General features: G+C 30.2%; 4 protein-coding genes across 12 annotated transcripts; 1 reads left to right on the forward strand and 3 right to left on the reverse strand.

The window, feature by feature from the left end:
- Positions 1 to 572: 572 nt before the first annotated feature.
- On the reverse strand, positions 573 to 4,171 carry CAHbeta (carbonic anhydrase beta). 2 transcript variants are annotated; one of them, XM_069112234.1, is made up of 5 exons: positions 3,858 to 3,994; positions 3,200 to 3,284; positions 2,726 to 2,913; positions 2,466 to 2,657; positions 573 to 2,106 (listed from the first exon to the last, which is right to left on the reverse strand). In XM_069112234.1, exons 1-5 carry the CDS (start codon positions 3,897 to 3,899, stop codon positions 1,897 to 1,899), a joined length of 717 nt encoding a protein of 238 aa, XP_068968335.1. In that variant the 5' UTR covers positions 3,900 to 3,994; the 3' UTR covers positions 573 to 1,896. The 2 variants fall into 2 exon arrangements, with proteins under 2 accessions (XP_068968335.1, XP_068968334.1); XM_069112233.1 differs by having other exon boundaries at positions 574 to 2,106; positions 3,972 to 4,171.
- Positions 4,172 to 4,245: 74 nt separating this feature from the next.
- Positions 4,246 to 9,337, reverse strand: RagA-B (Ras-related GTP binding A/B). 5 transcript variants are annotated; one of them, XR_011173054.1, is made up of 8 exons: positions 6,650 to 6,941; positions 6,481 to 6,562; positions 6,279 to 6,378; positions 5,811 to 6,195; positions 5,526 to 5,741; positions 5,341 to 5,456; positions 5,088 to 5,275; positions 4,246 to 4,366 (listed from the first exon to the last, which is right to left on the reverse strand). XR_011173054.1 is itself a non-coding variant. In XM_069112232.1 (7 exons), the coding sequence occupies exons 2-7, from the start codon at positions 6,490 to 6,492 to the stop codon at positions 5,184 to 5,186; spliced, it is 921 nt and encodes a 306-aa protein (XP_068968333.1). In that variant the 5' UTR covers positions 6,493 to 6,562; positions 9,201 to 9,337; the 3' UTR covers positions 4,246 to 5,183. The 5 variants fall into 5 exon arrangements, 4 of the variants coding, with proteins under 4 accessions (XP_068968333.1, XP_068968331.1, XP_068968332.1 ...); XM_069112232.1 differs by lacking the exon at positions 6,650 to 6,941 and adding an exon at positions 9,201 to 9,337 and having other exon boundaries at positions 4,246 to 5,275; XM_069112230.1 differs by lacking the exon at positions 6,650 to 6,941 and adding an exon at positions 8,484 to 8,636 and having other exon boundaries at positions 4,246 to 5,275.
- A 311-nt stretch (positions 9,338 to 9,648) lies between these two features.
- Pak (serine/threonine-protein kinase PAK 3-like protein) lies at positions 9,649 to 17,697 on the forward strand. 3 transcript variants are annotated; one of them, XM_069112226.1, is made up of 10 exons: positions 9,649 to 9,790; positions 10,043 to 10,151; positions 10,915 to 11,110; positions 12,329 to 12,497; positions 12,581 to 12,734; positions 12,805 to 12,922; positions 13,022 to 13,305; positions 13,397 to 13,892; positions 14,000 to 14,218; positions 14,336 to 17,697. In XM_069112226.1, the coding sequence occupies exons 2-10, from the start codon at positions 10,096 to 10,098 to the stop codon at positions 14,417 to 14,419; spliced, it is 1,776 nt and encodes a 591-aa protein (XP_068968327.1). In that variant the 5' UTR covers positions 9,649 to 9,790; positions 10,043 to 10,095; the 3' UTR covers positions 14,420 to 17,697. The 3 variants fall into 3 exon arrangements, with proteins under 3 accessions (XP_068968327.1, XP_068968326.1, XP_068968329.1); XM_069112225.1 differs by having other exon boundaries at positions 9,653 to 9,790; positions 9,963 to 10,151; XM_069112228.1 differs by having other exon boundaries at positions 9,756 to 10,151; positions 12,602 to 12,734.
- A 159-nt stretch (positions 17,698 to 17,856) lies between these two features.
- On the reverse strand, positions 17,857 to 21,384 carry SelR (methionine sulfoxide reductase SelR). Of its 2 annotated transcripts, none has more exons than XM_069112235.1 (3): positions 21,147 to 21,384; positions 20,355 to 20,527; positions 17,857 to 18,675 (listed from the first exon to the last, which is right to left on the reverse strand). In XM_069112235.1, the coding sequence occupies exons 1-3, from the start codon at positions 21,239 to 21,241 to the stop codon at positions 18,485 to 18,487; spliced, it is 459 nt and encodes a 152-aa protein (XP_068968336.1). In that variant the 5' UTR covers positions 21,242 to 21,384; the 3' UTR covers positions 17,857 to 18,484. The 2 variants fall into 2 exon arrangements, with proteins under 2 accessions (XP_068968336.1, XP_068968338.1); XM_069112237.1 differs by having other exon boundaries at positions 17,857 to 18,639; positions 21,147 to 21,383.
- Between the last annotated feature and the right edge of the window lie 1,732 nt (positions 21,385 to 23,116).

Raw genomic sequence — 23,116 nt, forward strand, 5'->3', positions numbered from 1 at the left:
TACGCGCGCCTCGCACGCTAAACCCCACTGTCCACGAAGCGTCGCTTCGTAGTAGCGTAAGCGTTCTCTATTAGCAAAGTTGGGCAAGTTTTATTCGAATAACGAATGAATTCGCGAATTAGAAATAGCGACTTTATTCGACGAAAAATTATTCGTTAATCGCAAATAAATCGTCTTTTGATTTCACCGCTAACTGCAAATAAAATGGCAAAACGGGAAACTAAATTGTTGCACAGCCAGTCAGGCGATCAGGTGCCGACGCTGCGCCGACTCGAAGCCAAAACGCCCCCGTGCCACTCTGTTTCCCGGCGTGATACGATTGACGATCTGCAAGCGACCGCTTTGTCTTTGTATTTAAATAAACGTTCTAACGATGATTTCCATGCATTGCTACTACTCTTTACTCTCTACTCTCTACGTACAATATTCGAAAACATATTCGAACAAGTCTCTATCCGTTATTCTCGAACAACTTCGTTTATCCGCAATTTTTATTCGAGCAATAATTTATTCGCAATGTTATTCGATTCTGTCTACAAAGTGTACAGTAAAATACATTTTGCCTCGTTATTAAAATCGTTTAAATATAACTGCACGTCTCGCTACTGGCAATGTTAACGCCTGTCGTCATGACTCACGACGAAAACGCGTAGCGACGAAAATGGTTCGCCACTGTTTCGTGGACAGTTGCACTTTACTTCATAACGCCCTCTGCATAGAAACCTACTGTTGGCATCAACCCGTCCAATACACCTGTCTATGAAGCGACGACGTTTCGTGGTTAACAAACGTTCGTTAACGGAAGATGCCTATGATATTGCAGAGCACTGTGATACCATTCGTTACTACGTATAAACATTTCGATGTAAATTTGCACGTTTTACGTTTTTAAATTTACGAAAATTATAAAAGTAAACAACGATTTTTAAATATTTGCGGTAAGTGCAAGTAACTATTGTACATTGCGTTAATAGGACTCGAACATCTGATATTGATACTTATAATCATCCTAATTCTACACCTTGGTTCGTTGTTTTGCTTTCTCTTTCGGGAGTGGCATGCTCTAGTTCGCCTGGCCACGAAATCGTCCATCCGTCAATACGGTACGTCCTCCAGCTCTTATTGCTCGACTTCAATTTTATTTCACGTGATTCAAGCGCAAAGTATACCGAACCAAATCGGTGACAAGTCAAGCGGATCGTTAAATGAATCAAACCGAACATATCAAAAACAATAATTATATTTTGTATACCTATCACAGTGATTATATCAAATTACAAGTAATTATATCAAGTTACATAAATTGTAGAAATATTTACTATCACATGTATAAATTGTTATAAATACGCAGTGGAAAAACCTTGTATATATCGTATAACCATTTCAAAAATATTATATCATTTATTCCAAAAATAACGTTTCATTTTTCTGCTGAGTGCATCTCTTCGATAAATAAATAATTTTTCCTTTGCACCTTACATGTTAACGAACACATGCTATATAAAAAAAAATCTCCCTATACTTCGATAACATACAGTGAAACTAATAATAATATACAATTAAACTACGCATCCCGTATTATTAGAAATAAATCTATATCATATATCCTTATTATAAATTCCTCCAACACTGTCATGGCGATCTATTTTGTGCAAACGAGTTTGTAATATGAATCTTAATAAGAAAAAAGAAAAAAAAAAAAGAAAAATAGAAGAGAATTCACTACTTTCACATCCAGGTACATTACACGGTCTTCGATTGAGCGAGTATCTAACTCGCACCCACTCCACGTTTAAACATTCTAGGGAGGTTCAACGAATCGTAATTATTCAATCTCAACGACGAAACGATTTCCCACCTATATAAGTAAAAGTTACCGTTTTAGCATTAAGCAATTTAAGAATAATATTTCTTAATTTCTGCAAGCAAAGACGCTTCGGTCGATTTGTTTATTTCTACGAATCTTTTATTTGCCCTGCTAAAGTAATAAATATCACCAGTGTAAATATCAAACCACAAAGCATGAATGTGCAAATCATGCCTCTCAAGCCGTTTCTTTAAAAACCCATAAGAAGCTATGTTTTGTAACTGCTGTAGAGTATTTATCTGAAATTAAAATACACGTATTTGTTTAAAATAGACTTCAATTTAAATTTATTAATTACAGAAATTATCGTAACCGACTATATATATATATATATATATATATATATATATATATATATATATATATACTTTACTATAGTATAACCAAATTGGACCAAACAACTTGAGTTTCTTTTCTTTCTATCTTTCTTTCTTCTTTTTCTTCTTCTTCTTTTTTTTTTTTTTTTTTTAAGTTAAGGGAATTAATAAAAATATATTTATATATATATATATATATACACACTGAAAATTTTATCCGATTTATTCTGTTTTAAAAGGTGTTTGGCCAATTATGCGATAATAAATGCATCTATACTAACTTGAGATAACTTATCCTCTATAGCAAATTTATTGTCTGAGTCGATATAGGCCACAAACTTCCGTAAAGGCGTTTCAGCTTGAAATAATATCGGCTCGTGGAAGCCAGCAACTTCAAGCTGTTGAAATTTCGCTAAACTGTTGCTAGCGTGTGCACACAACCATGCTCTTAACGGTGATATCCTCCTGTTCACCTAAGAGGTAACAATTATTATAAATTAAATAAATATGTGAAAAATAGCAAAACTAACAAAGTACACACTTTCGATGCGAATTCTTCGTCCCGCAAAGCATACAGCAAATTCATAGCTTTGCAATCGCTATGGCCACAAACTATAATGTGTTTTATATTGTTTACTACACAACCAAGTTCTAAGGCCGCTGGCTCACACATTGTTAACTCGTCTACGAAATGCTGAGAATGAGGAATAAGATTACCAGCATTTCTTACTGAAAAAAACATAAAATTTGACAAAACTTTAAATTCTTCAAAAACCTAAAAAAAAAAAATTTGTCAAATACTTGTTCTTTGGAATATTTCACGCCATGTTACTTTAGCAAAATCAATGATACATTCAAAGAAAAAATATCTTTCAAATTAAAACATTGAAAACATTAGAAACGTTACAGTAATGTTCCATTGTATTGAACTGCAACGTGAAATTGTCCGGAAAAAAAAAAAAGAAGCAACAAGTTTCATATTCGAGGAGATCAATGTCATGATAAGGTCTCGTACCGACAAACATGTCCCCAACGTTTGTTTCCGTAAATCTAGTTGGGATCATCCGGGAGTCCATGCAAGTAAAGAATACTGCCTTTGGCTGTGTAAGATAAGTAACGACAAAAATCAGTCATGCCAATAAATGTTAATATCGCACCTTACATTAGTTATGTAATTTATGCAGTATATTATTTATAATACTTTTTATACTTTCATATTCTAATAGCTTTTTTACACGTTAAATTATATACACATACGTACATACGTATCTTACGTATATGTATATAGTTTTCATGCATAGCAACAGTTTGAGAAAGAATAAATGCAATAAACATTTAAAACAACAATAAAGCATATTAATAACAACGCGGGTTTTAATATTTGATTTAATAATTTCAACTTTCAAATATTTCAATCTATTATTAAATTAATCTTTATAGATCGCGTTATATCAAAGTAATGTCTGACACATGCTCACACAGATAAAATTTCATCCACATGCATGTATGTTTGATTCTTATGGATGATTCTTTAGTTCAAGGACATATGAAAACAAACTTGTTCTTTTCCAAATATAATAGAAACATATATGAAATAAATACATATTTTACTTAAATTTGATTATACTTTCTCAACATGTATACCTTTTATCACGAATATCAAAAATAATTACCACCGTCTTTCGCAATTTAAATATTAATATCAGACGAAACATGAAACATCATAAAAAGAGAAATATGTCCACAAGTTATCAACAGTGACTTAGAGAAAAAAAATTGTAACGTACTTCGGGATGATCTCGAACTCTTTGAAACTGTTTCACCATTTCTTCCCTATGGCAATTCCTATATTTCGTAATTCCTTTGATTATTCTATCCATGGTAGATACAATACACACTTTGTTACGTTCTATCAACCTAAAATGGTGACAACACACGATTTCGCCATAACCGAGCAGAAGGCGGCAATTTTAAATGTATCACACAACTAAAAAAGGAGTATAAAGATTAGTTCAAAGATTACTTAACTTATTCTACTTTTCATTTAAATACAACATTAAATTTAGATTCAATTCGATGACTTTATTTATTCGCATAATTAAAAAATACAGTCTAGTGATACACGTGAGAGCATAAGCTTTTATTATTCCATGTTCCTTTTATTACTTCTTCATAAATACAGCTGTAAATAAATTCATACACATTTAATATTTGTTCTTCTTTCCGTACGTCAAAAGGTAACAATCAAAATTTTATACAAAATATAACGTGTAATTTAACATTATCGTTATCTAAATCGAAAGATACAATTACGGTTAGCTTGATTGTTGCAATAGCACGGTTTATATAATAAGTATATATGTACACTATTATATCAAGTAAATATAATTTAAGAAAATATATATCTTTGTAACAGGCCAGAGAGAATAATTGCTATACAGAAATAAAATACATAACATCATAGAACCAGAGAAAAGCTTAACCCAGAAAACAATGTATTATCTCTAAGAGCCAAGACAGTATTTACTATAAGCGAACAACGATATATATGTTCACCTAACATGATACTAATAGCGTACAATTTCATACTAACAAGTATAAATATATATATATATATAAATATATATATATATATATATATATATATATTAAATATTATATATATATTTAAATATATATATATATGTTGTATTCATTTATTAACACATACATGCGTAGCAAAATTTTTAAATATTCTTTCAAATTTTGTATAGAATAAACTAAAAATTCCGAAATACAATATAATTCTTTGAAAATGACAGTATTAATAATAGTTTTGTCACAAATTACATATTGAAATTATTCATTCATTAGCAAAATTATCGATTTACTTTAATTAATAAAAGAGGAAAGTTCTCATGCACCTTCATTTTGATGATTCTCTTTTAAAGTGACTCTTAGATTCAATAGCGATTAACAGCCTGGACCCGGGTGACAACGCGCCTGGGTCGAGCTGATTTCTATCTACTTAATGCCGAACTCTGACTAGCACGCTCTAATTTCTCAAAATGTTTTCGTGCATTACGAATATTGATTAATGTTGCTGCTGATGCTGAAACAGTAGGAATAATTATTTCAGTATTTATTAAAAAACGAATTAAGATACTAAATACTTACGGATAGCAGGATCCGACATAATAACCATTACATATGTATTTGATGTAAACACATCAATAAAAGCTGCAAAATTTGTATTTCTAACTTCCATACTTTGAAATTGTGCCGCTAGTTTGCTAAAAATATATAATTTATAAATATATGTTTAAACTAGTTTATATATATACTTTTTATAAGCAAGTTACCTGCAACTAAGTTTGAACTGTTTTATTATATTAGAAACTTTTTCAAATCGATGTATATCTCTATGATGTTGCCTTTGACAATAACTAATTACTAAAAATGTCGCCCTTTCAAATAAGAGTACTTCATCGGCATCAATAATATTTGTAAATTGTTTCAAACTCTGTTCAAGCTCTTTCACATTTGGAATCAACATATATACGATTGAAGACCATGCCCTAAACATAATAGCTTGCATGGAATTATAAAATAAAGATTGAAATCATTGTACAGTTACAAAGATATACCTATATAATGTTTCATCCCATATACTAGTTCTAAAACAAGTACATTCAAGTGGCAAACTGAGTCTTTTCAGATCTTCTTCTCTTTCTCTAAATATCAAATCTCGTTGATCCTCTTGTACCAAATCCATCTTATGTACCAAACAGAATATCTTTGCTTCTGGACTATTTTGTAATATTGCTTCTAAGCAACTTTGATAATAATGCATGTCTTTATCTAATTCTCTGGATTCTACGTCGAAAACATAGATCAAAACCTCTACGTTCCTAAATATATTGTCACGTTGCGACGCAAAATAATTTTCCATGAACGCTTCTTGACCACCGCAATCCCAAAGATTTAACACCAAATTACCAAGGAATCGAACATGACTATGTTCTACATCAACTATTAAACATACCAGTAAATTAATAAATAATGCATAAGGTACAAATATTTGATAAAACTGGTATAAGCCAAGTATTACACACTTGTTGCTCCCAGACGACGTGTATCACGAGCAATATAATTGGCAAAAATTATGCTGCGCATACTAGTCTTTCCTGAACCGCTCTTACCCATCAACAGAACCTAAAAAATATAGAATATTCATTATATGTAAAACTTACACACACGCGCGCGCGCACGAACATCTATTAATAAACGGTACAAATTAATTTAAGCGATTAATACCTTCTTCTTCATCTTGAATTGATAATGTTATATCTAAGAATTAGTTAAAAATCGTATGCGACAGTTGATCAATTGTTGTGTCCTGCAACAAATTATTGAATAGTATGATACAGTTACACAATTAAACAGTTTCCATTACACTTATAACAGGAGTACATTCTGAACATACGTCAAATACGTGGTCAGATGTTAAATTCATAGGTTATTTCACACTGTTCGATGAATCACATAGTACAACTCTATAACCTGTAATAAACGCACACCAATTTTCTTGTCAGTTAACAAATGGCATTAAATATCATTTACAGATACTTCATAATATCAAAAACATGGGTTGTTCAAAATGAAAATAACGATCTCCTTAATAGTAAACAGTCTTATGTTATGAATTATAATAATTGTGATTACCCTCTACCTTTTTTCTATGTGATTAACTATTAAGCTAAGTATGTAGCTAACTTCACACATGTTGTCATTATTCACGTATCATTGAAAGATAAGATAATTGAGCCAACTGTACTTAATAAAATGTATGATAAACAATGTATTTATCATTAATGCATATTAATACCTTTAATATTATCAAGTATTATTTAATATTTCTGTAACATTTCGCAAATTTAACCAATCTTTATCTTTTCTAAGTTTCTAAATTATTTTGATGTACGTGTGTATATATATATATATATATACACACGCGCGCGCGCACACACGCACACACACAAATAAATAAATTATAAATTTTTAAGCTTTTAGACTATGCAGCACTGGAAAGCACTTATATCGAATAGAAATGTAATTAATCTAACATTATACACTTCTGAAACTATTATTTTCTTTAATATAATTGCAGTAAAAAATCATTTATAAAAGAATTGATATCATTTTACTTATATTAATATACATTATAAATACAACTTAATCATGCGGAAGGCTTATAACCATACTAAATGATGATTGTATACATAAATAGAGAATGATAATTCTTATAAATATGAATATGTCTAACGATAAAAATCTGCAAGATTAAAACGTCATAGTATTATGTATTCAAAGTATCAAGAATAACGGAGAAGATAATAAAAAGTACTTTTAAGGGAATTTTGATTTCCAAACAAGCATTTTATATTACAAAACAAAACTTACATATAAATTTACATATGATAGAGCAATGTTCTTACAAATGTTTTGGAATGTAAAACATGTAAGAACTACCTCAAATATGTCATAATATGATTTTTTATACATTTGTTCCTTCTTTTCTTAAGTTACAAAAATATATTACATAGACAGGTATAATATAATCGAAGGATTCATTTTTGAACACACGTTAACAAACTACCTGTAATAGATAACGATAAATATTTATATTTAACAAAAAAAAAAAAAAAAAGTCAGTTAGTTTTATTATGGACTTAGAGGTATACAAGTTATTAAGATGCAATTTCATACATATCAATAATGCTTATGATATCTGAACATTATATTCTTTATATAGTCTTTGTTATGCATATAATTATAAATAGTCCTATATATATATATATATATAAATAAATATATATATATATATATAAATATATATATATATATATAAATATATATATATATATATATATATATATATGTATTTATTATTGTTATTATTATACTCCATGTCTTAAGAATTTAAGTTCATATTTTTTAAATTATTATTTACTTTATTTATAGTATATAGTTAACCCCCATATATGCTTCTTCCAGATAAGTAAGATACTCATTTGTCAGAAATATAAACCGAGATAATACATTTTTAACAAGCACACTTTTTAGTGACAAATATTTTGAAGAGATTTAAACATGTAATTACGATACATAAATTATAAAAATATATATTACATCTATTTTCGAAAGCTAAAGATTGAATAGTTTCGAATACGTCATAAAATTAATTTGTAAAAGCATATTTAATTCATTATATACAAACTCTGGTATAAATAAGAATAAAAATATGAATGGGTACCTACACGAAAATAGCAAATATGCAGTTTTATAATTACTAAACTACGATTTATACACATACGAAATCTTAAGATATTTCAGCACACTCTCTTTGAATATACAAATTTCTAATTTATCTTTAAAAAGTATATAATAATCCACTGAAAGCTTACATTTTAACGAGTAAAACCATATTGAAGTTTACAACAATATGTATTTGTTTCCATGTTGGCTAACCTGTAATTGATTCACTTGCAGTCTTACCACCGTTCCAACCTATATTGTTCTAAATTTCTTTTTAAATCATATACATACACATATATGTATACATATGTATATATATATATGTATACACACAGGCACCCGCACGCACGCATATATACATATATGTACATATACGGACTTACTCGTGTTAATCGACAATAGGTGCGGGTGAAAGTAAGTATATGCGTGTACATACTAAGTACTAATGATCAAACCTTGTAAGTGTATGAACAGAGGAATACATGGTGAAAAGGAGAGAGAAAGAAGCAAATGAAAAAGTGGAAAAGAGGGAAAGAAAGGGAAAGGAAAGGAGGGAGGTACAGAAAGAGAGGGAGTGAACGGTGTTCCAGTAGTAGAGGCGCTGTACAGTGGCAGAGGACCGTGGCAGCGGTGGTGATTCAGACTTCTTATCAACCTTGAAAAAAGTGTGGAGAAGAACAGGAAGAGATTCGTCGTCATTGGGCGTCGATTATACGTACGAAATGAGATACCATTGATAAGACTCAGAGCGCCGCGTGGTTCCGCCTCCGCCGTGCCCAAACACGGCACATCACGGACGTGTGGATAAAGCGGCGCCATATATACACGATATACAATCGTATTTTTTCTTTCGCGAGTGCGAGACGACAGAAAAAGGGAGGAGTGAAAACACTCCGAGAACGAAAGAGTAATCGCGACACTAAAGAACATCCCAGACACGGAGAACGGTGGAAAGTGAGAACAAGAGAAGGAGGGAGGAAGGGAGAGAGAGAGAGAGAGAGAGAGAGAGAGAGAGAGAGGAAGAGGGAGGGCGAGAGGAAGAGAGAACTAGAGATCCGTGGATGCGGCGCGGTGTCTGCTCCCGTGCGTGCGTGAATCACGCTTTGGAGGTGCCTGTCTATCCCTCGTCTTCGAGCACACCCTATACTCACGACATTGACCCGTTCGAAGACGCCGCTATTCTTCAAAATCGAACACCTTTCACAAGTACCCGAAACTGTCACTCACGAGGAGAGGCATTTTTCTTTCGTTTTGTCTCCTGTTCTTTACCGGTCACCAAGACTATATCCATACCTGTGATATAGAGCCGGTAATTTCAAACATCATTTCGATAACGTCTGCTAAATTCAAGAAAGCAAATTCTTTTATCTATAACGAAAGTGAATGGATCTTCAAGTCTCATGTTTTCAACAAACAACTTGGTGTTTTTGTCAACATAAAGAATTCTCTGTATACTGTGATTCAAACCTTTAGTCTTTTAGGATTTATATAACGTAAGAACGACTAGGATCTCTGAGGCAGGGGCTAATAGTATTAAACAAATCTTTGAACAAAATTATAGAAACGCAGCAACGTAAGGTAGATTGGTAACAAAGGGACAAAAGTAGAAACAACATGTCAGATGAAGAAGACAAACCCCCTGCACCTCCTGTACGACTTACATCAAATAGGTAACTATATATTCTATGCTATATTATTATGTTGTTATAATTTACTAGTACCGAAAAATTTCTCAATGAAAGAATGTATCATTTAATATTAGATATTTTAATATATATATTCAGTAACAGATATGTCTAATGTTTCATTCTCTAGTTCTATACATTTCTATGTAATATAATAGATGTAATATCAGAACACTGTTCTGTAAAACTAAAAGCTGATAAGTTTGTTACACTTTGCATTTTTATTATTTTCTTTACAATAAGTAAATGTCTACATCTTCCAAAAATAGGATAACAGATACTAATCTAGTGGTTGCTAAAAATAAAATCCTACAGTTCAGACACGATGACATTCTGATGTGGGAGACCATCCTTTTAAGTCTTTATATGCAGTCTTACTAACAAACGTATATATATATATATGCATTATACGTGTGAAACATATAATTTTTATATTAATTTTGTACATATTTTGAATGTATTAGACATAAAAACTGTTATAACGAATGTAAAAGTTAGTTATATATTTGTTTGTTCTATAAATAATAGTTTACTACTTAAATATATAAATAATAAAATATATATTAAAGTAACCAATATAACATTTAATCTACAAATTCTATTTATGTATAATTTATGTTTACAGAAGTGAATGTATAACTGTAACATTTTGTATTTTATTTTGTATTTTGTATTTTCATTGTATAATTATGTATTTTGTCCCATTTGATATCACTAGTTAGATAATGATAAATTAAACATGTTTCAGAGGTGAATCAACACCTAATTTACCAGTGGATATGCGTCCACTACCTAAGGAACCTGATTCTGATGAACGTAAGAAGAAAACATTGAAAAGCAAAATGAAGGTAAAAGAAAATAAGGATAAACCCAACATCAGTTATCCCACCAACTTTGAACATACTGTACATGTTGGATTTGACGCTGTTACTGGTGAATTTACGGTAAGTCAATTCACTATTTGCAATTTGTTACTATTGTTCAAGATGCACTTGCTTTCCGCTTTGCTACTATACAATGGTACGGAGTATCCAAATAGACATTACATAGTAATTCTTTATTGCATTACATTACTGGTTACATAAATTCTCCAAGATCCCTTCTGACAATTCAAGAAAAAAAGAACTAATTCTTAGATATGAAACATCTCTGATTGAATTTTTATTTGTTGTTTTCACCAATGGAACATTACTAAATTGATATTTATTAATAGGTAATATTTAGCAATCGCTTTGCAATTTTCATTGGCTCATTCATGTATTAATATATTGCATAATAAATGATAATAAAAATATGTGGAAATAAAGTAAGTTACAGTACTACAACCTGGATAGAATTTAATTTACTTTGTAGTGCAATTTTTATTATATTTCAATAAATTAAAATTGTGCGTACGTGCGTGCGTGCGTGTATGTATGTGTGTGTGTGTGCGTGTGTGTGAAGAATAATTCATTTGTGAAACGTGTGTCATCGTAAGAGCAACTAGTAATGTATTATTAAATATTAATGCAAACAATTTTCTTTGTCTAAAAAGTATATCTCAAATGGATCTTTCGTACCGAAAAAAAAAAATAAATTTTCATCACTTGTTCACATATGTATGGACATTGTGGAAAAGTAATTTGGTAATTTGTCTGATGCTTCTTATACCTATTATTTTTTCACATGAAAAACTAACTAGACACGTATTTCTTTCAAGCTGCCATTAAAAGTAAGTAATTTAAAATGACCACAAAAGTAGTTTGTTTATACTCCTTCTTATTATACATACACTTAATTTAACTGTTTGTTTTTGTTGCAATTAACAGGATTAAGTTGTTATATTTTATTTCAAAATTTAGGGTTTATCATAGATTAGAAGCATATAGCTGCTTTAGTAGATTTATAGATGCTTTAGTCAACGTTGCATTTAATATTATTGCCTTCTTGCAGAATGAATTTTAACATTGGTTTCAGTGCTTACAATCTTACTATTTATTCAACAACTGTAACAATTGGAGTCTTAAATATTTTATATTTGCACGATGTTCTCTTAGTTTTCAGAACTTTGAGAATTATACTTTTGTAAATATTATATCCTAACCTATCAGTTACATCTTCTTTAAAGTTTTGTACGTGTAAGACTATTAATGATTACTTTGAAACATAACTTTTGTTCTTAGGGGATGCCAGAAGCATGGGCAAGGTTGCTTATGTCTAGTAATATTAGTAAACAAGAACAGAAGAAAAATCCACAGGCTGTATTGGATGTTCTGAATTGGTATGACAGTAGCAGTAAAGAAACAAAAGGTTCCAAATACATGACAACTACAAAAATGGTTGGGGTGGTTGGTAAGTTAATATCATTTACATAAAGATTAATCTATAATGTTGTTATTATCATATGCCAGTTATATATACATTAACGAATGAAGCACAGGAAATTTTATGTGCAGCTCCTATTGAGAGAGCGAGTAGTCCTAGAAGCATGGTGGGTATAGGTGTTGGGACAGGAGGAGGAGGAAATATTCGTGGTCAAGCAATGTCACAAGCTTCTGGAAGTTCTCATTCTCAACATTCGCTCAGCAGGTAAGCCTCATATGCTTCCAAATCTCTTTCTCTTCCTATTTTTGTACTTATTCTGTATATAAAATTATAGAGTAAGTAGCAGTAGTCCAAGTAGTACACCAACGGATGCTTGCGCGACTAGTTCCGAACAGGAAGATGAACCGCCACCACCACCGATTTCTGCTAGGCCCGAACGTACGAAATCGATCGTAAGTAATGACTGTCTGCAAATTGTCAAAAATTAGAATTATTTTTCTATATTTGAGTGTTGTAAGTACTAAACTAAAAAATTAAACACTTTGCGATAGTATACAAAGCCAATAGAAGAAGAACCACCGCCTCCATTAACTACCACGTTAGGATCACCCCAACGAAATGGAACGCCGCAACAGCCACATCAATCACAACTGGATAGAAATAAAAATCAAGCGACTCCTACATCAACGACAACCGATCAAACAAGACCAGCGCAAAGTGATAAAGCTAGAAAGAAAAAAATGTCAGACGATGAAATATTAGAAAAATTAAGAACAATTGTAAGTGTAGGTGACCCAAATAGGAAATATACGAAAATGGAAAAAATAGGACAGGGGTAAGTTATATAATATAAAATAATATAAAATGTAAATATTCTCTTATGGAATTTTTTTGCATATTTATATATTTTTAATGTTATCTTCTAGTGCTTCGGGAACGGTGTACACAGCAATTGAAACATCAACAGGTATGGAAGTTGCAATAAAACAAATGAATCTTTCACAACAACCAAAGAAGGAGTTAATAATAAATGAAATATTGGTTATGCGGGAGAATAAGCATCCAAATGTTGTAAATTACTTGGATAGTTACCTCGTAGGAGAAGAATTATGGGTAGTTATGGAATATTTGCCTGGTGGTAGTTTGACAGATGTTGTAACTGAGACTTGTATGGATGAGGGTCAAATAGCAGCAGTGTGTAGAGAGGTCCTACAAGCTTTGGAGTTCCTTCATTGTAATCAAGTTATACACAGGGATATTAAGTCTGATAATATCCTGCTTGGACTAGACGGTGGAGTAAAATTAACAGATTTTGGATTTTGTGCACAAATTTCACCAGAGCAAAGCAAACGAACTACAATGGTTGGTACACCATATTGGATGGCGCCAGAAGTAGTTACAAGAAAACAGTATGGTCCAAAGGTGAATGAAAAGAATGATACTCTACTACTATTACATTGCAATGTTTATATTGTAATTACTATATAACTATTATATTATAATATTTATAAATTATTTAAATCTTATAGGTTGATATCTGGTCGTTGGGTATAATGGCTATTGAAATGATAGAAGGAGAACCACCATATTTAAATGAAAATCCATTAAGAGCATTATATTTGATCGCGACAAATGGTAAACCTGAAATCAAAGAAAAGGATAAACTGTCAGGAATTTTTCAAGACTTTTTGGATCAGTGTTTGGAGGTCGAAGTGGAGAAACGATCAGCGGCTTCAGAATTACTCAAGGTAATTCTAACAATATTTTATACTAACCTAAAGTACAATTAATATGTGTTTTATATTTAAATTTACGTACATGGAATAAACTTTTAATAAAATTTGTACTTTTATGGCAAATTGCAGCATCCTTTTCTGAAATTAGCAAGGCCACTTGCTTCCCTAACACCTTTAATAATGGCAGCGAAGGAAGCTGCTAAAGGTAATTAGAAGAGTGGTATTATGATATGATCATAAAAATATAATTTTGCAGAAAAATAATGAATCACCCTCCCAAAATGGAACGGCACAATAATTCAATAATATATAATAAATAATGAATAAACATATATAAATAAATAAATAAATAAATATATATATATATATATATATATATATGTATGTATGTATATGTATGTATGTATGTATGTATGTATGTATGTATGTATGTATGTATGTATGTATGTATGTATGTATGTATATAAATATATATATGTATATTTATAAACATATATATGTATATTTATAAACATATATATATATAAATATATATATATATATATAGGTCATAGATAGATAGATAGAACTTATCCGATACCTTGAAAAGTATCGAGAAATGGTTTCAAAGTTTTTAAATTGCTCGATTCTCGCATGTTGCGAGGAAATCAAGTTAAATCAGAAGAACTGTGAACGATCTGACGGCAGAAATCTTGTATTCCTCGATGGGTATATATTAGTTACTAAGAGTTCAACATTTTATTTAAATAGTCTTCAAAGTAAAAGATAAACTGTACGAGTGGGTTGTTGCCGGAAGAGCTCTTGTACTAATACCGAACTGTCATCGGGGATTCTCAAGCGACTGTCAGTTATTTTCTAAAAATATAAAGCTAGTATTACTGACTCTAAAATTGAAGATCAGAGTTAGCTACAAACATACATTATTTATAGCAAAAACCTTATTAGATAATACCACAAAACAAATGTGAACAAGTACATAGGACCTATTCTAATATATTATTATGGTTTAACAAAAAAAAATCGTAGAAGAGGAAAATTGATCTTCGTGTCAAACTTATATTTTTTGAATGAAGATATGGAGAGCAGAGCAATATGTTTTCAGTCTTTGGTCTGTCAGTATGACGTAGATGTATAAGCGATAGCCTAACTTGTTTTAAACGTTCTCAAGAATCACGTTCTTGTCAATTGGATGTTAGTAAACTTCATTATGTTATTATATTAAACTGAAGTTTTAATGAATCTTTTAAGTATTTGGACACTGTAACTTTTGCATTATTATGTTAATTTGTATATAGTATAGGCAATTAATTTCATACATAATGAAATTTATGATGAATTTAATACACGCGATTCTTATTTAAAGCTGTTCATTTATAATTGTAGGATAAAATATAAGTACTTTTTCTCATTTGCATCGCTGACGGGACACGTTAAAATATCGACCCTGTTACTAAAGTATATTATGATGTGAGAACATCTTTCTATAGACGAATGTCTAGTTACGTGTGTTCTTCGATACAGGTCAAACATAAGTTGTCTTTAACGTGTCTTATTAAGAAGTGAACGGATGATGGACGAAATTTTAAAACAAGGTTCAGATATAGGAACATTTTGTGACACTATAAAGTGCCTGTCTTGTCATGTTTAGAGACGTGAAAAACTCGCGCTAGATTCCTTATGATCTTGAACCATCAACAGAATAATTTCATATTTTGTTTAATACAGATACAGATTGAGAAAAAATATATAAATTTATGTTGACGATGATTATATAAGACAAGGTTTCTACGTATGGTTGTACTACATTAAACGTAATAATTAATGTCTTTCCTAATTATATTATATCTTAAACATATATTACTGAGAATGAAACCTTGGATACTTTTAGTTTAAGGAATACGAACTTTCGAATTTGTTACTTTTATTCTTTGCATCTTCGTTACGTATAGGAGTTTATCGTAAACTAAAGCTAAAGAACGCCACGTAAAATTATAATAGATATTGAAGAAATTAACATATTACATATGAAACAAAAAAAAAAAAAAGAAAAAAGGAAAAAAAAAAGGAAAATGCATACGTTATTTGGTAATGAACAATCGTATATGTAATAATATATTCATTATTTACTGAGTTTATTACTTTCGTAATATTAAAAAGCCTGATTAGTTTTTTATAATAATCGATAATGTCTAATTATACTTGACAGACGAAGCAGCTCAGTTTGTATTGTGCGCTTACGCCTAAATTTGGAGTTGTATGCTGAAGGGTAAATCTACTTACCTGTAAAGAATCAGGGATTATAATATATAATCGCATGGAATTTGTTTCAGTATTCTGTAAGAACGAGCTCTTGCATTATTTTGTTTCAGCATCAACTTCAAATTTTCTAGGAATTGTAAGCAATTATAAGAGGTATAGAAAACGAAATAATTGTGCACGTCTAGTATTAATAAATATACATTTCTGTAAAAAAAAAAAAAAAAAGAAAAAAAGAAGAAAAGAAAATGAGATTCAGGGTCAAAATTGACGTTAACAACTCGATCAGAAATACTGAACGAGGTCCTGCATTTTCACAAATATCTTTAGAAAAAAGAAGTAACGTCCATTTTATGTCTATTATATTACTGCGACAGTTATTAAGCATATTTCAGCTACAAGTAGTAGCTATCTATAAGATTCATTTTTATTCGTAAATCGAGGCAAGTTAGATGCAAAATTTTACTTGTCCATATTTTGAAAAATTTGTATAGAAACGTATGCAAATAATAATTAGAAATATGAATATTTTGAATGAATCCTGTTGCTTATGTATAGAGAATAAACAAAAGTACAAAAGTTGTATTAATATGCCTTACTGTAATAAAAGTAAACATTATTTATAAAATTAGCAAGCAATCGTCATTATTTTAATATTGATAAACAATACAAAATTACGTATAAAACACATAATAGAAATGTGGACAAGTGTAAATGTTTTTGCATCTTCATCTTGATTACCGTTACAAGTGCATTTATGTATCCTCATAAGGAATGTATTATTGTCAGTTTAGAACTATGAAATAGGTTCCTATACACAAATCAAGTTAAGTATGTATATGCATGTTTTCAATACCTTTTTTATGATGTTTTTGAAAATGCTTCGAGATCTCAATTATAAAATAAATTAGGCCTACTGATACTGAAGCCGCTAGTTCATTTATACATGTCACAGTAAATGTTTTGGCTTCAAATTTTTAATAAAATTTCCCACTTCAACTGTACCTCTATTTGTATAAAATTGGCTTTTATTATCTAATGAAAATATTTGGTAAAATTCTGGTTTCTCAGGAAAACTAATACTTAACAGTGTCGAATTTAAAAATGAAAGAAAGCAGCAAATGGATAATGAATTATTGTAAAAATTATGCCTAGAATTTGCGTATATATTGTACTGTAACATCTTTTAGTTTGTTTTGAAACGTTAAAATATAAGGAAACATTTTATAACAAAACGTCCTAGTTCTTTGAATGAAATCATCCTTCCTTCTATTTTATAATATTGAACGATAAAATATTTCTTCTATGGATACAGTAAGAGTAGAGTAAATTTATGAAACTCAAATGTAGTTAGATTTCCTTTTTGGATATAAAAGACTGTGCACCACAAATAATTACAAAGTATAACAAACTTTTTATATTATTAGTATATATATTCAGACAAATAAATAGTACTTATTATTTACACGTTCTGTTCATGAAATGCGTAACATGAAAAAATAATAGAATGTTTTTATAAGTTAGTTGATAAGTGTTTTACATTAATTTTTTATATTTTATACACACTAAATGTATTATTTTACAGTCATTTAGAGTGTATGTACAGAATCGAATTTATTCTAAGATTATAATAATGCAGATATTCACTATTATTCACTAGTATCCCATTAATAGATTTGTTGCTATGGATGTACATCTGTGTATTATATTCTATGGTTTCTAATAAATGTTATTAATCTCAGTGTTTACGACGCATAGACAAGACATATATTCATAGCAACTATGGAATATGTATGCTAAGGTTTAACATAAAAATATTTATTGTTTTTTAATAACATGATTGCTTTTGTCATTAAAGGAACTTTATAATTCCAAAGAGTAACAAAATAGTAACAGCAAATTACAAAATATCAAATAGAGTCATATTTTATTAAGAAATATAAATTCTTTCTGTCAATAAGATAAGTTACATATTTTAAACATTTTCAAAAATTTTATTAAAAACTTATGCCCTCCTTAGTTTTATGATGTCATCTTTTTCTCTTCTCCCGCTGAATGAAAGTTTATGGATGCCGAGTTGATGCAAAATCGCTTCCTTGTAGGTTTTGGCCCGTCATTAAATACATGTCCCAAATGTGCACCACACTTTGAACAGGTCACCTCGGTCCGCACCATATCTGGGTTTGCGATCAGCAGTAGTAGATTTCCACCAACTGTACGTCAATTGTCGACGCAGTTTTCGTGTGTCAATGGTGAAAGTGAAGTGGTGGTAGCGGAGCAATAGGAAGACAAAGGAAATAGAATAATAGAGTGTGATTAAACGCAGACCAACACCTTTGTTTGTTCACTCTAAATATTTTCCAGTTATAGCAGCACCAAAAACAGTAAACTAATATTAATAAAAGCTATAGACTGATAGTAACGAAAATTAAAATCAATTACCTAAATAAGTATTAACTAGAAATAGAAGTTTTAAGTAAAAATAAAGATATATCTGTGATTATTAATTATATCCTTAAAATAATGCGTAAAATAAGAAATAGCTACACATTCTAATCAATACCCGTAATCTTGTTCCTTGCTTTACTCATCCATCGAAGCTCTGTCCAAATTTCCCTTTGATATTTAATTGTCTTGATATTGTATGACAAAATTAAAAGATATATTAAAATAGTTCAGAGCAATATTTGCCTCTTTAGTCAAATATTTTTTATGGTACTATTTGAAAGAAACATTTTCATTTGATTAACATGATTTAAACATATTGCCAAACCTACTTTTATGAATAAATTACTACAATATTGTTATCTGTAAGTGGCATATAGAGTAACATTCAAATAACTAATCAAATATTCTACTCACAACCTGGTTAATATTACGTGTTATACATTATTATTTGCCAATGTATTTCTACATGTATAAGTAAGATTCAACGTAACTAGTACCAACAAACCTATGAATTATTTATTAATCGATATAACAAAAATTATAAAACGCATACTCTCTTCTAATGCAAACTTAAACTTGTAATTTTATTATTTAGTCTTCATATAAGCAAAGTATATAATAATTATAATAATTTTATTAAAATCCTAATGTTACATAAAGCAAAGCTATATGTAAAGTATTATTACATGATTAAATACCAAAAGAAAAAAAAAAAAAGATTAATTCTATCTTTTTCATATATACAGAAATAAGATATAGAAAGGATTATTTTTAATGGATAATTACGACCTTAGTTTATACAATAGGCGATGTAAGTCTAACACAAATCACACTCTAAGCATTAACATGCGAGGTAAAGGATACAAGGAATATTGCCTCCCAAGTATTATAATTTTAATATAAATAAATTATACAAATAGTTATATTATAAATGTGTAGTACAAGTCATTTTGTTCTTATACATTAAAAACATGTATATATCTGTGACAAAAATTGAATTATGTTTGTATCAATATATTTTACTAACTGATATTATAATACTTTGTATGTCTGTACACTACATGTAAAATATTGCAAAGATTTGACCAAATAAAATGATGAACAAATTACAGAAGACTTAGGAGACTAGGAGACAGTAGCAGAACTAAAAGTTTAGGAAAGGTTTTGTGATAGAGTAAATGTAAGAAAAAATGAAGAATGTACAAGAATGGTAAACAGATAAAACTCTAATGTTTGTGATGTGATATGATATGATATTGTGTTATATCTCAATCTGTCATATAAGTCAAATTTGATAATAAGAAGTTTATCTATGTACCATTTAAATAGATATATGTAATTAATGTAAAATGATACGCATGATGAATACTATGTTATTGTATTAAGAATCCGAGCATAATTCTAAAAGTGTTGTCAGTAAATCAAAATTCATATATCCACTTACCATGTGAAGTATCTTTGGTTAACTTGACTCGTCCCTGTTCTAATACTTCATTGAATGCAGGCCAACCACAACCACTATCGTACTTTGTGTCAGAAGAAAATAATTCTTGATCACAGATTATGCAGGTGTACGTGCCTTTCTCATAGAATTTATTGTAGCAACCAGAAAAAGGCCTGCATGGAGAAACAAAGAACGATTAGAAGCATGAAGATGCATGTACACTAGGAAGTTAATTGTGAGGACCTATACTTTATTTTTAAACCACTCGGTCATGACGCAAAGTCAAGCCAATACATGCTCTTGAAAAAGTTATTTTAGTCTCACATCACCTAAAAGTAAACCAGTTTCGATCGTACGACAATATTTTTGGAAAATTGTATCATGCGACTGTTGCAATTTACTTAAACCTAAGTGACTAAAGGTTCAATAATGCGACATTGTTAGTTGATAATTATACGTAACAAAAAATCGAACTCGTCGATTATAACATTAATCCTTGGGAAATTACAAGATGTATAAAACGTATATTATTAATAGGTTACACGTTGCAGGATTTAAAAGCATCGTTATTCAAGTTTGTATAAAAAAATTCAGAATTTTGTAAAATATTGTTTACATGTATAGACTCGTATGTAACGATATAGCGGCGTACATTTATATTTTACACGAAATTTTACTACAGCTGCAACTAATTTTCTAATGAAATCGAGAAACAACATAGACCGATATAAAGATCGACACGATTCAATTTTTAATTTCATAGCAAGTGAATTAAATTCCCGATATACGTACCTCTCTGTACCCTTTTCCTGCGTGACGTGCCACTGTAGCGGTGTCAAACGTTTTTTTAATTCTTCTTTATCGATTTCCACAGTCATTCTCCTCATTAGCCTTTGAAACAAGTTAAGAAGAATGCAATAATAGCAACTTTAACAATAAAAAAAGAACGCAGTCTGGTTGCCGCGCTTTCCTCAGAACTTCGCAACTATACACCGAGAGAACAGAAGCGGCACTGCTGCCTGCTCCTTTGAAGCATGGACGATCAGATTTCGTGACCTTGAGTTAACCAATCAGCTTCTCTGGCAAATAGATTTGATAATCACGCTTTCGCAGTAACACGTGGCTTTTATAAAGAAAAGCTATATGATGTGACCAGGCCGTACGATCTTTTTTCATTATCACTGTTTAAATTATACATACAAAAAATGTAAAAAATATGTACGTATTCAGTGTGCGCTATATATATATATATATGTATAAAAATTAATGAAATTTCAATTATTTACAATATACGAAATAAATTCCATACTTCACGTATAATATAAATGAAAATTATAATTTTCTATTAAAATTAGCTACTGTAATACATTAATAGTGAGAAATGCAATGCATATTTCATATTTGAAAAAAATACAAATCAGTCAGTTTTTATCCTTTACGCAGTTTGCGATCGATACTATAATGTTTTGGAAAGAACAGGAAACATTCATATTCAGAATTAAGTAGCGTTATGAATTAATAGCGTTCAAGTGTTTGAACATATGTAGTCACGAACAAAAGTATTGATACACTCTTTAAAACAGAATAACTTTTTTAAAATCAGGCCAAACGATTTGAATTTATTTAAAACAAATTAGGAGGATTAGTTTACTACATAATGCGTAGAGAAAGATTTTGAAAAAATTGCAGTTGATCGCAATCGCGAAGAAAACAGTAAAGGCTACACTTCTTACAACTTCTTCATCTGAGCCTGTAATACAAGTTTAAAAAGTACACTTCCTAAATTTATTAGTTATATACAGTCTGTACATGTATGTACTAATGTTGTACTAATGTACATATGTACATTACTCAGTTTCCATTAGTTAGTACTCTCTTCTTGTTGTGGCCTACTTTATTTATTATCCGTTTTATTCACTATTTTATTATTTCAACTATTTATTACAACGACGTGGTATTCTGACATACGTACTGACAAGGCATATGATATCTAATAACTTCAACGTAATTAAATTACAAAAAAAAGAAAAAAAAAAAAAAAAACAAATGTCGTGATTGCTATTCAAAAACGATAAAAATTATAATCTGCGAATGCTCTAAAGTAAGAACCAACATTGGATTCGTTATAACATTTAATAAACTTTGTCAATAAATGCAATAAAACCAAAAACTAGTAATGCGTTGATCAACGGAACGCTTTCTCTGACTTCGTTGAACCCTCAGATCCAACTTAAAATCTGACTTCGTCGAAGATATTATTCTTTTTCCATCTTTTCGCTTTAGTTATTTAGTTGCTTATTTCTCCTTTGGAACTTTTCCTTTTCACTTTTCGCTTAAAGTAGATACATATATGTAGCATGTTACTGATACTTTGATCGTGAGACATGCATGAACCTGGATGGAAGTGAATACTGGAAAGGAAAACTTCTATAACAATTGCAGGAAAAGAATTTACTCTTATTCTTGGTAATCGCACGGATGTCATCCCCATCATAGGGACGGGAGGGTGGGGATCAAATTACAGGTAGGCAATCATGTGAAATCTACATAACGCGCCGGTAAGTTCTAGGGTCAGCCGCGGTCGAGTAGTGTAACACGATCCAGTGTCAGATATCGTTCAGATGATGTATGTATGTATGTCAGTACTAATCGAAGAGTGAAATTTTCTTATCTTTGGCTTTTTTTCATTTAAACTTTGTCAGCGTATTTGTAAGAACATTTTAATTAAAATGAGACCAAACACGGTACAACTTGAATTTTGT

Source organism: Bombus flavifrons, chromosome 4 (assembly GCF_040668555.2).
Source record: "Bombus flavifrons isolate JBK064 chromosome 4, iyBomFlav1_principal, whole genome shotgun sequence".
Taxonomy (NCBI): Eukaryota; Metazoa; Arthropoda; class Insecta; order Hymenoptera; family Apidae; genus Bombus; species Bombus flavifrons.